General features: G+C 32.9%; 1 protein-coding gene across 1 annotated transcript in view; it reads right to left on the bottom strand.

Annotated features, from left to right (window-relative positions):
• KLHL1 (kelch like family member 1) overlaps positions 1–17,384 on the bottom strand; it is a 326,246-nt gene that overhangs the window by 214,633 nt on the left and 94,229 nt on the right. Inside the window, exons 2-3 of the mRNA XM_053563984.1 lie at positions 10,666–10,848; positions 2,914–3,050 (exon numbers count right to left, since the gene is read on the bottom strand). Of these exons, the coding sequence (XP_053419959.1) occupies positions 2,914–3,050; positions 10,666–10,848 (320 nt within the window). The remainder of the gene's footprint in view (positions 1–2,913; positions 3,051–10,665; positions 10,849–17,384) is intronic.

The raw sequence follows: 17,384 nt of genomic DNA, 5'->3' as shown, positions 1-17,384 counted from the left end.
TGACCTAGTTTTGCACACAGGAAACGTAAGGCTGCCAGACCATGGAGACTGGAAGTGTTAGATCTATGTCCTTTTGTTGCTGGAAGGATCCCTAAAATGTTAGGTTCAGGATTTGTCACATTCCTGGAACGTGAATGTGACTGTGTTTGCTACTTCTTGGCTCATAGGCAGACGCTCCTTTATATCATCATGTCAACTTGCATGTAAATGGAAATTGACCAGAATGGCCTTAATATTCCCTTTAATTTGACTGAATCTTACAAAGCCTTCTTCCTGACTCCAGGCTGACCTCTCTTTTCTGGAGCATTCATCACTTTAGAAAACATAGAATTGTAAGTTTTTTCTCTACCCCTTTGAGATATGTCTTTTTAAAAACCTCTTGCCAGTTATATAACCCTATAATATTTTTCTCAAAGACTTGAGAACCTTATCAAAGATGAACATCAAGGGAGACAGCTCGTCTATCTCTCAGTGTCTATGGGGTAGGTAGCCAAAGCCTAATTTTGGTGGTCACATTGCTTAAAGTTGCAAATCTACCCTAGTCACAAAGATATGAGAAAGTTTGCATTTCCTTTAATAAAACCAATTAGCAAACACAGATTACCTACATTTCCCTTTTCACTCCAGTATTCATTTATTTATTTGTATTTTTTAATAGAAATTCTACATTTTATTTTATTTTATTTTACATTTTTTTAAATGTTGGGAAATCCTTGAGGGTACAATGAGCCAGGTTATACTGCTTGTGTTTGCTGGATGAAGTTCCTCTATTAATAGTGTCCCATCCCCTAGAGGTATGTCATACACCGTGGCCCCACACCTCCCTCCCACCTTCCCTATCTCCCCTTCCCCATCCCTTCCCCCCGCACCATGTACTAGCATCCATGTTTCAGCAGACTTAAGTTCAGACTGAGTTCCGGGTTTTCTCCGCTATTGTAATATAGCCTTGAATATAATCTTGCTTACATGTTTAACTTTGTCCAGGGCATTTTTTACTTTTTCAAAATATTAATAAAAATGGTTAAAACCAGAAAATGTCTAAGTATTCTGACACATTGATGTTTTGAAATTCAGAATCCAGAGGGTGGGCACTTTTCTTTTCCAAGAACTTTTGTATACTGAGTGTTACATTAATGTCAGGCACTCCTTGCCATGACAGCCAAATCCTTAAAGAGGACAGATTCCCAATAGTCCCTAAGCCTTTTGGCTGATCCTCACAATAGTCCAATGGCTAATCTTCACAATACCATCTCTCATTCCCTGTTAAAAGAAATACTGCAAAAATACAGTTTCTTAAACTAGGATCCTGCTGCTTTGAGAAACATGGCCTACCCTGCCTTTCTCTCCTCAACTTGTATTGGGATTAAAAACTCAGGGAAGGGGTGGCGCCTGTGGCTCAATGGGTAGGGCACTGTCCCCGTATGTTGGAGGTGGCAGGTTCAAACCCAACCCTGGCCAAAAAAAACAAACAAACAGACAAAAAAAAGAACTCAGGGAAAATGAACTACATGCCATTTCTGAAAAATATTACATGAAACCAACCAACCATCAATCCATTCTATTTGCCTTCACTCCTCCTTCAAGATTTTATTATTTCCTTTTCTCCTGTTGCTTAGAAGTTATAAATGAATGTAAAGCTTGATAATGCTGTTTTAACATTTGGCATTACATGTGTATAATAGTTATTCCCTCATCTAACTCATCACTTGATATGTGAGCTTCTGGAGGGCAAATAAATGACTTATTTATTAATTTATTCTCTAGGTATCCAATACTTGTACATTGAGAATTTTCAACAAATGTTTGCTAAAAGGAAAAAATTATTTGTATGAATTAAATATAATAAGGTGTAAAAAACAATAAAAATGTCAACACATTTGATTTAAAAAAGCTTCAAAGATATTCTCACAACTCTAAATATCTTTATTGTTTCAACTAAATTTATGTAGTCCACATTAAATATTTTTAAAAAGTTTTAACATTAAAACAACACATCACAAGGAAAAGAGTTATTTGAACATATCATTTCCAAAAGGAAAGATAATTAGGATCTCTTTTCAATACAAGTTGGACATAAATTCAAATATCCTATTCCTCTCCCAAGATTTTCCATTAACTATTAATTTATTTATTTGTATAGATCCTTTTAAATCTCCTGTGGAAGAAAGTGGTGAATATGTATGCAGTCATACATTTGTGATTTTACTGACAAATGTAGCCTTCCTTCCTTCCTTCCTTCCTTTCTTTCTCTACCCCTTTGAAACATGAGTCTTTTTAAAAACCTCTTGCCACTTGTATAACCCCGTAATATTTTTCTCAAAGACTTGAGAAACTTATCTTTGAAATATGAACAACAAGGGAGACAGCTCCTCTATCTCTCAGTGTCTATGGGGTAGCTGAAGCCTAATTTTGGTGGTCACATTGCTTAAAGTTGCAAATCTACCCTTGTCACAAAGATATGAGAAAGTTTACATTTCCTTTAATAAAACCAGTTAGCAAGCACAGATTACCTGCATTTCCCTTTTCTTTCTTGAGACAGAGTCTCACTTTGTCACCTTTGGTAGAGTGCCATGTGCTGTGGCATCATAGCTCACAGAAACTACTTTTTTTGCTCCTTTTGCCTTAGCTTCCTAAGTAGCTGGGACTATAGGTATCTACCACAATGTCCAGCTATTTCTAGAGATGGGGTCCCCTCTTTCTTTCTCAGGCTGGTCTTGAACTCCTGAGATCAAACAATCCACCTGACTCAGACTCCCAGGTTGCTGTGATTACATGCATGAGCCACCACACCTGGCCTTAAATAGTCTTTAATTTAAAAAAATTATAAAATATAAGATTTTAAGCTTTATCCTCTACTCAAAAGAAATGAACTACAATTCACAAGACCTAAATGCTATGACTTTTTTACAGTACCTGTATATGCAAACTGGACGAGGTCCCAGAGGGCATTGGGGTCTATGCCTTCCATCTTGATCTCATCTTGTTTGGCTTCACAAACATCACTCGTAAACATGGCAGCAAAATAGTCAGAGACTGAACTCAGAACAAGCCTGAAAGAGTCACAGGATCTAATTTAAACCACAAATATAAAACATAAAAACATTCAATGTCAATAAGAACACAAGGCAGAACAAAAAAAAAAATCAATGCATTTATTTCTATACTGCCTTATGTATTATACTTTTAGAAACTGATTCAGGAAATCTTGGTCTACCCATTGGTCACAGAGCATTCCCCTGTGTTTTCTTCTATCATTTTAAAGATTTTTTTTTCTTTCGTATTTAGGATTTTAATCCCTTTGAATAAGAATCAAATTTTATTCTCTCCACATATTGCCTAATTCACTACTAGCCATGCTGACTTACCCCCCTGAATTATGGTGCCAAGCCCATCATTAATTTTAGTCCTGAACATATGTTGATATGATATTTTTATTATTATTTTTATTTGCCTGTTCTTGGGCCAATACAATCATCTTTTTTAATACTATGATTCTAAATATGCCCGTATAACCAATAAGGCAAATTATTTCCTTTTCATTTAATTATTATTATAGTGTTATTCTTTAAGAAGTAAAGTTTTAAACTTTCAAGTTTCAGGTAATTTTGTTATGTTTTTAAAATAATTCATATGTAATTCTGATGAAAAGTGTGCTGACTTTTATTTTTTTAGGAAGAATTAAAATATCTTTCATGTATTTCATGATCCAAAAGTATAAAATATCTATCCATCTATTCAGGATTGCTGTGTCCTCTCTTCAAACTTTAAAGTTTTCCCTAAAATTGCTTTATTTATTCTTGGTTGATTCCTATATGGTTTACATTTGTTGGCACTGTGTATACTACCCTTGTTGCATTTTTCCATCAGAACTTTTAATTAAAAGTTTCATAGACCCATTGTCTGGCACAGTTGGTGAATTATTTTACTGGTTCTGTTGATTCTGCTATTTTTTTTTTCATTTAGGTACGTGATTATATCATCTGACATTAATGTTATTTTGCCCTATTTCTCTTCATTCTCCACAACTCATTTTCTTTCCCTTTTCTTCCAACCTCCTTTAGAACCTCCAGTGCAGTGCTAGGTAGTAGCTATATAACAGAGCAAAATTTGTGTTTTTCTCCATATTAAAAGGAATGCAACTGAAATTTCTCCCTTCAGTATAATATTTCCTGAATGTATTTAGTATATAAGCTTTCCTAAATCAGGAAGACTCTTTTAATTTTCAGCTTTTAAAAAACCTTTTATAATATATGGGTATGAAAATTCATAATTTTGTAAATGATGTTTTTCAGAAGCAAAATTGTTTGTAGGATTTTTTCACGTATCATTGTAAAAGAAATAAATCTATAATTTTCTTTCCTTGTAATTTCCTTACTGATTTTGAATCAAGAATGCACTAGCCCCATAAAATTGGCTAAATTCTATAAGTTATTATTTCTTTAAATTTCTGTAACAACTTGCAGAAGAAAGCAACTAGGGGTGTCCCACTGCTGTCCATGGCTGGCTATGAATGCTTATCTGTGGGGCTAGATATCATAAAAATTATGCACTACCTTTTATTTTTGCTCAACAACTTTTGTTAGTGTTTGTACATTTAATGTGTGCCTCAAGACAACTCTCAGATCAACATTCATAGACAGCCACTGGCCATGCTGGACACCCCATATGGTCTCTTGATACTATTTCCATCATTTTATAAGTTACAAGCCTTATTGTTGGGCTTTCTTTGTACACCAACATTTGCCTTTTGTATTTTCCAAGATATTATCCACATTATCTAGATTTTACAATTTATTAAAGTTTTATTTCATAAAATTGTGTTTAATGCTATCCATTTCTATGTTTTTAAATATTTTGTTTGTTCTCTGGGATTAATCTGTCTACTATATTTATTTCATCTCATTTGTTAACATTTTTACTGTATCTTTTACACCTTTGTGTGTGTGTGTGTGCAAAAGTGTGTGTCATTAGGGCGGTGCCTGTGGCTCAAGGAGTAGGGCGCCGGTCCCATATGCTGGTCAAACCTAGCCCCGGCCAAAAAAAAACACACACACACACACAAAAAGTGTGTATCATTAAAGTAGCTACCCTAGAACAAAAACCAGGAATGTTTTCTGTAAAAGGCCAGATACTAAATATTTTAGATGTTGAGAAACATACATATAGTTTCTGTTGCCTAAATTCCTTATTTAGAAAAATTTAGAAATGAAATTTAATCTCTTAGTCTGTAGAAAAACAAGCTGCACACCAAATTTGGTCCCTCCACAAATACTTTCTGACTATGTGTAGATATGACTTTAGCCAGTAACAGTTTATCATCAATTAAAATAACACTACCTCATGGACACTGTAAGAAATTAACAACAGAATAACTCCACTTATCCCCTTCTGCTCAATCAAGAATCTAAAAGAAGAACATATATGCTACAGCAAGGGTTTTTTATGTTTATCCCCTGATTCTTTTTTGGTACTCTTCATTCATTTCTGAAGAGGTAGGCTTTACTCTGGTATCATTACTGGAAGACATTACTTTATTAATTCTTTTACAGGTCTGAGGGCAAAATATTCACCCGGCTTTCACTTATCTGAAAATATTTTTACTTCAATGCATGTAAAATGTCTTACAGAAGTTGTTTTCACTTATTAGGGTGAGGTTATTTTTTTTCCTTTGGGGACTTGAAAAATATAATTTTATTATCATTTAGACACTATTGTTTTTGATAGAAAGTTAGCTTTTGTTTCTATAATTGCTTTCCTAATGTAGTATTTCCTTTATCTCTATCGTTTTTATTTTTTTCTATCTGAAGATTTTAATTCTTGAGTATAATACTCCCAGGTAGGCATTTACTTATTTACTTAATATGCTCAACTTATGATTTTCTGAGCTTTCTGGAGAAGTAGATGGATCTTCTTACATCAGACTTTGAAAATTCAAAGTTCATATACATTGTTCAAAAATTTAAGTTCAAATTCATATATATTGTTCAAAAATTGAGAATATTTTTTTTACTCTGTGTTCTACTTTAGGTAATTTCTGCTGACTTGATTTTTCTCAAATCTCTTTCAGTATTCTTCACTACAATTCTGAAAATCCTGGAGCACTTAATAATTATGTAAACTCTACTCTCCCTGTGTTTTATAAACAGGACAATAAAGCCTGGATGATGCACATCTGGTTACAGCCTGGTTTACTACCTTAAGCCCTACTGCTAAAAAAAAAAAAAAAATGACTCCTTGCAAATTGATCCTATACATTGACAGTGGAGCGATCACCTAAGATCTGTGGTGAAAATATATAGGGTGGACATAAAGTTTGTGTGCAATTTAAAATTATTTTACATAAAAATTGCACACTTAATTTATATTCACCCTGTACAAGGAGGTTACTATATCGTTTTCAGGCCTACCTACTCCTCTGTCCTACAGCCCAAAAGAAATACTTTTTTTTTGAGGCAGAGTTTTACTCTGCCCCCTGCATAGAGTGCTATAGCATCATAGCTCACAGCAACCTCAAACTCTTGGGCTTAAGGGATCCAGTTGCCTTACCCTTCTGAGTAGCTGAGACTACAGGTGCCCACAGCAATACTCTGCTAGTTTTCTATTATCAGTAGAGATGGGATCTCACTTTTGCTTAGGCTGGTCTCAAACTCTTGAGCTCAGGGGATCCTTCCTCCTCGACCTCCCAGAGTTCCGGGATTACAGGCGTGAGCCACTGTGCCTAGCTAGAAATACATTTCTAAGTCTATGACTGACATAGATGGTTATTGTTTTGATGGATCTGGATGACATAAACTGAAAACCTACTGGAAAAGATTCACAATTCTTAATGTCATTAAGAATAATTACAATTTATGAAAGGTGGTCAAAATATCAAGCTTAAGAGGAATTTGGAGGAAGTTGATTCCAACTCTGATGTATGACTTTGAGGGGTTCAAGACTTCAGTTGGGGAAGTAACTGGAAATGTGAACATAGCAAGAGAATTAGAAGTGGAGTCTGAAGAGGTAACTGAAATGCTGGAGTCTCATGATCATACAAATGGATGAGGAGCTGCTTCTTATAAAGAGCAAAGAAAGTGATTTCTTAGATGGAATCTCCTTCTAATGAAATGTTTTAAATATTGTTGAAACAACAAGAAGGATTTAGAATATTACATAACTTAGTAGATAGAGAGGCAGCAGGGATGAAGAAAAAATTTACTCAAATTTTGAAAGAAGTGCTACTGTAAGTAAAATGCTATCAAACAGCATTGCATGATACGGAAAAGTCTTTCATGAAATGAGCATCATCAGATGTAGTAAACTTCATTATTGCCTTATTTGAACAACCAGCACCCTGAAAAGTCAGCAGTCATCAAGACCAAAGAAAGATTCCACACTACAAAAAGATTACAGCTCTCTAAGTATTCATATGATCATCAGCATTCTTTAGAAAAAAAAATTAATTATTGTATGCATACATGCAGAATTGCATAATGCTAGTGTACATTTAACAGACTACAGGATAATATAAATATAACTTTTATAAGTACAGGGAAAACAAAACACTCTGTAACTAGCTAATGTGCAATATTTATTCAGGTGGTCTCGAACGGTACCTTCAATAACTCAAAACTCTGCCCATACGGAATGGGAAAAGATTTGAGAAAAACTATGACATTTGATCGCCATGTTGAAATTGGGGGTATTAATATCAATTCTTTGTTACTAACATTAAAAACAGAAATATTTATGATTTGCATGTGTATATGTGTGTTGTGTGTGTGTGTGTGTGTGCATATATGTACACTACAGGCAACTTGGAAAAAAGAAGAGACTGCAGTGCTGGAGGAAGGTACACAAAAAATGAGCCCGGAATACCTTTGGTTCCAAGAAAATGAGAACATGCTCAGAGCTGAGGAGAGCATGCCAGAAGAACCATACATGGTGTTCCCATCTATATGCAAAAGAATAGTAAACTTCGAATGCACTTTTTTTCTCTAAGAACCCTCTAAGGGAAAAAAAAGAAAACCATGTTTTCCCTTACATGTTCTGTTCCAGTACATATAGAACCTTGTTATCTAGAAGTTTTTCTAATTTTCTAACCAAAAGGGTATTATTTTTATTTATTTCTTTTGAAGTTTTATCTGTCATTTATTTTATTTTCTGTATTATAAAAGTGGAAGGGCATGGTGAAATTTTGTAATTCAACAAAATATATTTTTTTATTTTAACTGAAAAATATTTGTTAACTATGTATAATTTATGCATCTCCAAAATGCCTTATGTATATGTAAGATTCATGATTTTAACTATTTTATTAATATTAATTCTTAAGATAGTAGCATGTTAGAAATATTTTAAATGTTTTATTTGTTTCATTGGGGAAGTTAGTAACTAGCATACCAACTCTTTGTATTCTCAAAGTTTGTCAAAATGATTAAGACAGATATTTTCAAGTATTCGCTACATACTAATTAGATACATCAATGTCAAATGATTTGTTTTGCCAAAAGCACTAAATACAACATTTCCAGATACAAACATAAACTATAATAAACCAGGGATATATATATATTGGTTCAAGACATATATTAACATAAAGTTAACAATTTCATCTTACGCATAAAATGTCTGTATTTACAGCAGGGCCAAATTACCATAGAGCAAAATATCATGTAACCTATATTATTCAATTTTAAATCGTTACATGAAATCTTCTCCGTCAACCATAACATACTAAATAATGCTGACTCAGCCAGAGAAGCACAAAACATTTATTTCACATTTAGATTTAATGACACATAACATTTGAATTAGATTTTAGAAGACGGATTTAACGCATAACAGAAGTTAATATTTTTATGTGCGCATCCTTAGCTTCTATTAATGTGAGATAAGCAGGTGCAAAAAATGTATATGTAAGTGTGTGCATGCAACAACTCTGGAAAATCTCTTATTGAGGTCCCTACAAATTTATTTCCTTCCAAATCTATTAAACCTTTCTAAGTTCTATTTCTATTTGTTGTGGTGTTTGACACTGTTAACCTCCCATTCCCTTTTGAAATCCATGTTTTAGCGAAAGCATTGCAAACTTTCTTATCTCAGCTCACCTCTGATTCATTGACTTCTCTTCCTGCTCCTTCTCCCTAATCCTTTCATTGGCATAGGTTCTGTTCAGGCCTCTGAATATTGAATAATTCTTAAGCATTGCCTTATCATTAACGTTAGGGTGATTTTGAATGTAACCTTATATCTCAAGTGCCTGTGGAACTGCTCATCAGATGCCCCAATAGAATTTCACTATGTCTACATGAAACTCCATGTTTTCCCAATGAGATTTTCTTTCAACTACTCTTCCCTGTTCTTAATCGGTGCCCTGCCAATATATTGAACTTCTAGAGTAGAAATGATGCAATTATCATTATGTCTCCTTTCTACTTCATTACCTATATCAATTATAACACAAAATCCATCTTTCCATTTGAACTAGAATGTATTGTTTTTCTCCTTATAAGGCACACCCATGTGCCCACTGGTGGTCAAGTTAACTCCTAATGGCAACAAGATGCTCCTATTTTGAAGAATGTCACTTGGCCCAGTAGGAGCAGCCTTACTTCCTGGGAGTTTCTGCTTCTCTCACTCATCCTCCAAATGCCACAACTCACACAACTCTCAGCCTACAGGTGGATCTAATGACAGTAAAAATAGAAATCAGGTTATAACCTGCTGCCCCTTTCTTCGGGGTATGACTAAATGTATAAAAAGTCTTGTTCCAGAGCTTCTTGGGAGATACAGATGAACTAAGACTCCATCTTCATTTATTTCTTCTTCTGGCCTTCCTTGATTCTGAGGATACTCTTTAAATAGATCATGCTCAGTTGATTCCAGGTTCAGACTCTGACTAGGGAACCTGACTGATGACATCATTCTTCAGAATGTTGCTGAGCTCATCACTTTATGTTCACATAGTCCTCATTCCATGTCTGCATTAACTAAAACAATTTCTAAGATTATTAACTAGTTTTGTAGTGCCAGAATGTACATTTTGTACATTTTCTAAAACTGTTAAAATTTAAAGCTACCTTTCTATCTCATTATGAAAGTCAGTCTATTGAATTTGTTAAAGGCATGACTTCTGTATCTAGATTGCCTGGGTTTGAATTGTAATTCCACCAATTATTTAGTGAATTAGTTTAGTAAAAAATGAAGAAAATAAGAATTTCTTTTTATTCCGAACAAAGTGAGCTTATAAATGCAAAGCATTTAAAGCTGGTGCTAATATGAAGTACCTACAATCCCTCAGAGAAACAAATACTATATATCCAAAATAATCTGATTTCATTAGTTCATTTAATTTTTAAAAGAATAGCATATTTAATTTCAGATTTTAGGCACATTTCTTAAATTATAATTGATTTCAACTTAGCATGATTATAACTCATACAAAATGAATATTTTCCCCCATAGTTGTCATTGTAGTTAAGCTCGCGTTTGAAACATTTGTTATTGTTTTATATCTTAAAAAGAAAATTTACTACCTAAAAATAAAAAATAATGAGTGAAAACTAAAGTCTCTTAAAATATAGATCCTAATTTCTACAACCATAAAAATTCTTCAATCTGCATACCGATCTATGACTTTTAACCATATGAATGAATATTTCCAATAAATACAGGCTACTGTACCTATGTGCAGGTATCTTTCGGTTCCCAACAATCAGGATAACATCACAGAGCTGCTGTTGCTTCAAGTAACTTTCCATCTTTCTGAAGGTTTGCTCAGCATGGTGAATGGCTTGATAGAATTCCTCAGAGCTACTGGAGTCCAAATCATTTTGAGGTGTCATTGAATTGCTAGTTGCTGACAGCCTATAAGCCACAGGGGAAAAATGTTTTCATCAAGAGCCAGTTATCCAGAATAATACACACATATATATATATATATTTTAGAATTTTTAGGGAAAATCAATGTATCTGTCGTCATTTTTAGGATTTTTAATTCAAGTTCAATCAAGCCACTTTGAAAAATCCATTTTGAGTTGGATTTCCTATAAGAACATTAAATGAATTTAAAATTGTCTTTCATTGTTCTAAAGATGTTTAAAGATAGATTATTGGTATTTTTTAGGAAATTAAGTTAATAAACCTGAAAAAGTCACAGAGACAAATTATTAACATACCTATTTTAACATTAATTAGCTATGAAATGTTAATTTCATTCATTTGAGATTGAGGAAGATAAATTATATTATTCTAAATAGTTATTATTCTTGGGATGTTATACTGAATGTTGCTTTATAGACATAGGTGGCTTTTATTATGAAAAGCTATGAAGCATGGTTTATAAAAAATATTGACAGTTAAATGTGAAATTAAACTATTGAGTTTCAATGTAATAACTTTTAGCTGACTAAATCTCTCACCAAGAATACCAGAAAAAAAGTTACATATAATATCAAAATAATTTTAAATTCAGTAATATCTACTAAAATAATTGAGAGTTAAATTATTAAAGTCAACTCAAAATTCTTCTCTGTTTTTTTCTTTCATTTCCTTATAAAGTGAGCGCCTGAGAAGCTCAACGTTATGTGGTACTTAAACAGAACTTCTAGTAGTTTCACTCATCGGGTTTGGGTGAGAAAAATAGATACTGGAATTACAGGCTCTAAAGGTAGCCAGAGCACGAGGGGGGAAAGCCAGAGCCGTAAAGTAGAAAAGCTCAGTTATGACTGTTATTCCACAAAACTTTCCCCCTAGAGGACGTTACTGAATTAGGAATAGCAATACACAACAGAAAATGGCTTACAGGAAACTGAGAAATTAAACAGAATTTAAAAATCAGACATTTGAATTTAGGGCACATCAAGTACAAGATGTTCTAGTAAACTGATAGGCTATCAGCTGGACTCCCTGAGCAGCTATATCCTAGGAGTACGGAGCACTGGATATAGACAAGATAATACAAAGACTGAAATCTAGATTTGAATTAATGAAAATCTCTACTTGCATTAAGGTGATCTTGTAATTGAAGTTCCAGCAAACAATAAAATAAATTCTCATTAGAAAAATATATTTTATCCAGACTCTATGATATCCTTTATATAATGTCTGGAAAAGGGAAAAAGGACCCAAAGAGAAAAACAGTCAATTGAAACAACTTTTGAGTACCACAAATACTTTTCAATGTATGGATAAGAATTAGTACTTAATAGATGTAAAAATCAATTTTATTTAGGTTTTTAATATAGAAAGTAAGCTAGAGAATTTCAAGTTATATAAAAAATAAAATATAAATAAGACAATATAATTTAAGATTTTGATAACAAATTACGGATTGAATGCAGCTGAAAGAAAACATATGGGTCTGACAATAAATTAATAGAGAATAATCAAACTAAAAATTGAGATAAAACAATAGTTTCAGAAACAAATGAAACATGGTACAAACTATAATATTCATGTAATTCATATAATTTGCGATCTTAAGAGCAGGAGAGAGAGATGATGGGACAAAAGCTATTTGAAAAAATATTAGCCAAGAATTTTTAAAAATGTGTTGATTTATATCAAGAAACAGACTCAACATTCCCTCTAAATCCCTAAATAAATATAAGTAAAACTAGACATCATAATAAAAAGTAGGTAAAACTAAGAAAAAAATGAATTTCTCAGATGCTACCACAAAGTAGAAAAAGAGAATATGCTCTCAACCAATGTGATGAATCAAGTATGACTTAAAAAAAAAAAACTGACAAGAATGTTAAGAAGAAATAAAAATTTAGCCATGCTCTCTTTTAAATATATTTGCAAAAATTCTAAGCAAAATATTGACTTTTGTAATAAATATGGAAATATATAGAAAAAAGAATAATGCACCCCACCTCAACTGGACTTCATTAGGAAACATAATTTAATCACATAAAGCTGCCTAAGACCTTTTCTAGACAAATCAGAATGAGATGTTAGTACCACTTCTATACAACTTTTTTTTTTTAATGGAGCTCTTGCCAGGATAATGTAAACTTAGAAAAAAAAATCACTCTATTACTGTCGTGGAGGAAAACATAATTGATAGTATTGCCATAAGGTGTTTTTACCCACATGGATAATCCAAAAGATCCCTCAGATAAACTTACAATCTTAAATTCATTGCAATGATTTATGTTCTCTATTTACAATATTTATCTACACAATATGGTTATTTTCAACAGACTTTGTAATTTCTTTTTAAGATATTTGAAATTAATACAAATTACGCTGTACCATATGTTTGCCTTTTACAAGTTTGCAAATTTAAACCCCAGAATATGGTCATTTCTCAGCATATATTTCAGCAAGAACAGCAGAATTCTTGCACACATTAACACATTAAACAAAGAAGTCTCAATATGCATGGCAGGAGGCATTTTAAAATCTAGAATGAGCATTATTTACTTATTTAATCAAATAATTTAATCTCAGCTACCTAAGAATTGACTCAGAACTTTTAGGCTGCTGAATAGATCAAAATTACCTCCAAAGAGAACCTGATGCTTCTGGTCTGGTGCCCAGACTGTATAAATAAGGTTTAATTCAAGATATTAGAGACAGACCTTCAAATTAACCCCACATTAGTTTTAAAAAGGTTTAGTTAGGCTCAAACCTCTATTGAGATCCTTATAGTAATTTTCCATAAATTAAATAAAATGCTTAAGGCAGAAAGATTTATACCTCATAAAGAATTTCATAATCTAGAAAAAGTTATCAAAAAATAATTTAATATACTTTGTCTTCAACTCATTCAAGTTGTAATGAACATCATATTAAAGTAAATAATACAAGAAATAGAATACAGTTTTAGAGGTTTGTGAGATGATACCTTAGAAATAAAATAAAATAGAGCATAGCATTTGAAAGCGTTAATTCAAGAAGGACTTTCTTTTACCTAATCTATGTAGGCAGATTATTAGACTTATTGGACAATTAAGTTTACAAACTCATCACTTATCCAACTTATTGGACAATTAAGTTTGCAAACTCGTCATAAAGAAGTGCTTTGGACTAGGCACAAACTTTGGTGCATAACTTCCCAAGGGGAGTACTTTGGAGGTGACTCTCATGACATTCAGCAATGAGGTATGTATCACTTTTTCTAGGACAAGCTCTTAAATTTAAGTGTCTGACCTTGTATCTACACTAAGCTGTCTCAACCATAATACAGACTTGAGCATTTTCTGGAAAAAAAAAAAAATTGAAGTAAATTGAAAGAATAGTTTCATAAAAACAGAGAGCCAGAAACTAGGCTCAAAATTTTGAGATCTGATTCTCTCCTAGATCTTTTTCCTCAATGTCATCATCCTTTTAGTCTTCTTTTATTATATCTGAGAACAAATTACTTTGTTCAAGGGCATTGATCTGTCAGATAAATGGTTATGTTTGTTTGACTCAATTTTCTCTTGGACATTTCTTATAAATCATTTCATAATCTCAGACTTCAGTAGAACTTTATCTTATTCAGGGGATTTAGAAATGAGTTTCCACATCAGACCACTTACATATAATTTTTAAGCTACCCTTTATCATTTAGCCTTTGTTACAACATACATCTGGTCTTCTCAACTTAACAAAAGAGACCTTAAATATTTAGGAAATAGAAATTATGTCATGACAAAGTTTTAGAATAATTATTAAATAAAATCTGGGTATTGTGCTATTTTGTTGTTGTTGCCCATTTTTTATATCTTCACTTAAAAAATGTTTTCCTTTCTTCACTCATTAGCTTCAATTCTTAACCTTGCAAACACTAAGGAATCCATTGCAATAGGACCTCCCTAACCACTGAGTGATGAAGCTATCCTTAACAAGGACATTACTATCTTTCAGTTTCTTATCATCATTGCTGAGAGTTGACCAACATACTTTCCTCCTCCTTTGGTGAAGAATTCAGAACTAAACACCATCTACTTTCCCATTGCTAAAAATTTTATGGTAAAGCACATTTCCTTATTCCTGTGCTAAGTATTGGGATCAGATAGAAATAACTTAGTTTCTTGCTCCAGTAAATAGTTGCTTGTGAAATATAAGACTGCACTTGAACAACAAAAAAGCTTAATTATAAAGCTTACAAATACTCATCTGTTTTTACTCTATGACCCTCGATTCTGTCCCATTTAAAGCTATTACATCATGAATCCTGCCCATTACCAATCATGTCCTCAGCCTTCATTGGTTTCTTGGTGGCAAATCCACATCAATGTGGTAGGTGTATAAGTTCCCATATGATTTGAGGGTATGCTTTCTTCACTTTTTACTATCTTTCAAATCAAGCTCTGTTTCAGCCATGGTAAGTAATTCCAGGTTCTGTGATATGTCACAACTCTTTTTTCTATGATTTTCCCACACATATCTTTCTTTACCTGGAAACTCCACAGCTTATTGACATTCTTATGATTAACTTAGTGCTTCAGAAATAAGCTTAAATAGCACTACTTTTAGAAAGCCTTATTTTAATCCTCAAAACATAGGGCCTTGGGTTCTGACATGTTATAAGTGTGGTTTAAATACATCTCTGGCATGTAGAATATTTTAGGAGTTCAATAACTATGGAATGAAGTATATTCTTTGAGTAGATGGCCATGAACATGTACAAATTTTATTTTGTTATGTTATTTTCTTTGGCTTTGGTTTGGTTTTTGTTTTTAAAGTGCACAAAAATTTGTTGCTCAAAAAAAGCTAGCAATAAAAAGAAAAGCAGTGACACTTACATCTCAAAATTGAACAGAATGCCTGGCACAAAGAGAGTAAATATTTGTGGTGTGAATTACTTTTTTAAAATACCAGATAGCTTTCACTGCTTATGAGAAAAAATGCATAAAATAACTACTGTAACTAGAATACACACTCTTTCACCTTTCTCTGGTAGTATGTTAATATAAATTGCAAAATAATTGCTAAAGAATACAGTGAATATACTAACAAAAATACTGTAAAAATCCTTTAAACAATTATGATAGTTTCTTTAAAAATAAAGGCTGATAACTAAGACTAAATTGCACAACCATTAATTTTTTTTTTTTTTTTTTTTTTTTTGTAGAGACAGAGTCTCACTGTACTGCCCTCGGTAGAGTGCCGTGGCGTCACACGGCTCACAGCAACCTCTAACTCTTGAGCTTACGCGATTCTCTTGCCTCAGCCTCCCGAGTAGCTGGGACTACAGGCAATTAATATTTTTTTAATGTCAGTGACTAATAATGGAACAAAAAAGGGTAAATAAGTTTGAAGGCAGTTTAGAATTTTTGTTGTTTTTGTTGTTTCTTTTGGGTGACAAGAGGTAGCTTTTGTTTTGTGAAAATTATTTTAAAGAACATTTGCGTTCTCTGTGGATTCTAGTTATCAGACCTTCATCAGAAGCATAATCCACAGAGAACTCAAACTAATCAATAAGAAAAGAACAATAACCCCATTTTTACATGGGCAAGAGACTTGAACCGAAACTTCTCAGAAAAAGACAGGTACATGGCCCCAAAACACATGAAAAAATGCTTATCTTTAATCATCAGAGAAATGCAAATCAAAACCACTTTGAAATATCATCTAACTCCAGTTAGATTAGCCTATATAACAAAATCCCCAAAACTACAGATGTTGGCGTGGATGCAGAGAGAAGGGAACATTTCTACCCTGCTGGTGAGAATGCAAGCTAATACGGCCTTTTGGAAAGAAGTTTAGGGAATACTCAAGGAACTAAAAGTAGACCTACCATTCAATACTGCAATTCCTCTACTAGATATATTCCCAGATGATCAAAAATAATTTAACAACAAAGACATTTGCACCAGAATGTTTATCGCATCCCAATTCATAATTGCCAAGACATGGAAACAGGCCAAGTGACCTTCAACCCATGAATGGATTAACAAATTATGGTATATTTACACCATGGAATACTATGCAGACATAAAAAAGATGGAAACTTCACATCTTTTATTTTTACCTGGATGGAGCTGGAACATATTCCTCTTAGTAAAGTATCTCAAGAATGTAAAAGAAAAGTATCCAATGTACTCGATACTACTATAAAATCAATATATAATCACCTACACATTCATAGGCATAGTAAAATGTAATTATATTCCAGAAAGTAGAAGGGAAGAGGAGAGAAAAGGAAGGGAAAAGTAAGGGGAGGTGGGAGAAAGGAGGGTACATGGGGGAAACCTCACCTAATGTGCATGATGCGATGGTATAGTTCAAAACTATTAAGAAAAGAGTATACTTGTCTTGCCACAACAAATAAATAAGCATGGTGATGGATGTGTTAATCAGTTCAATGCAAGCATTTCATATTGTATATCAAATCAGTACACTGAACCCCATAAATGCATCAATGTATCAATGTACATAGTTATGATTTAATAAAAAACAAACAA

Source organism: Nycticebus coucang, chromosome 15 (assembly GCF_027406575.1).
Source record: "Nycticebus coucang isolate mNycCou1 chromosome 15, mNycCou1.pri, whole genome shotgun sequence".
NCBI lineage: Eukaryota > Metazoa > Chordata > Mammalia > Primates > Lorisidae > Nycticebus > Nycticebus coucang.
The sequence above is the reverse complement of the archived record's forward strand: the minus strand, read 5'-3'. Positions and strand labels throughout refer to the sequence as shown.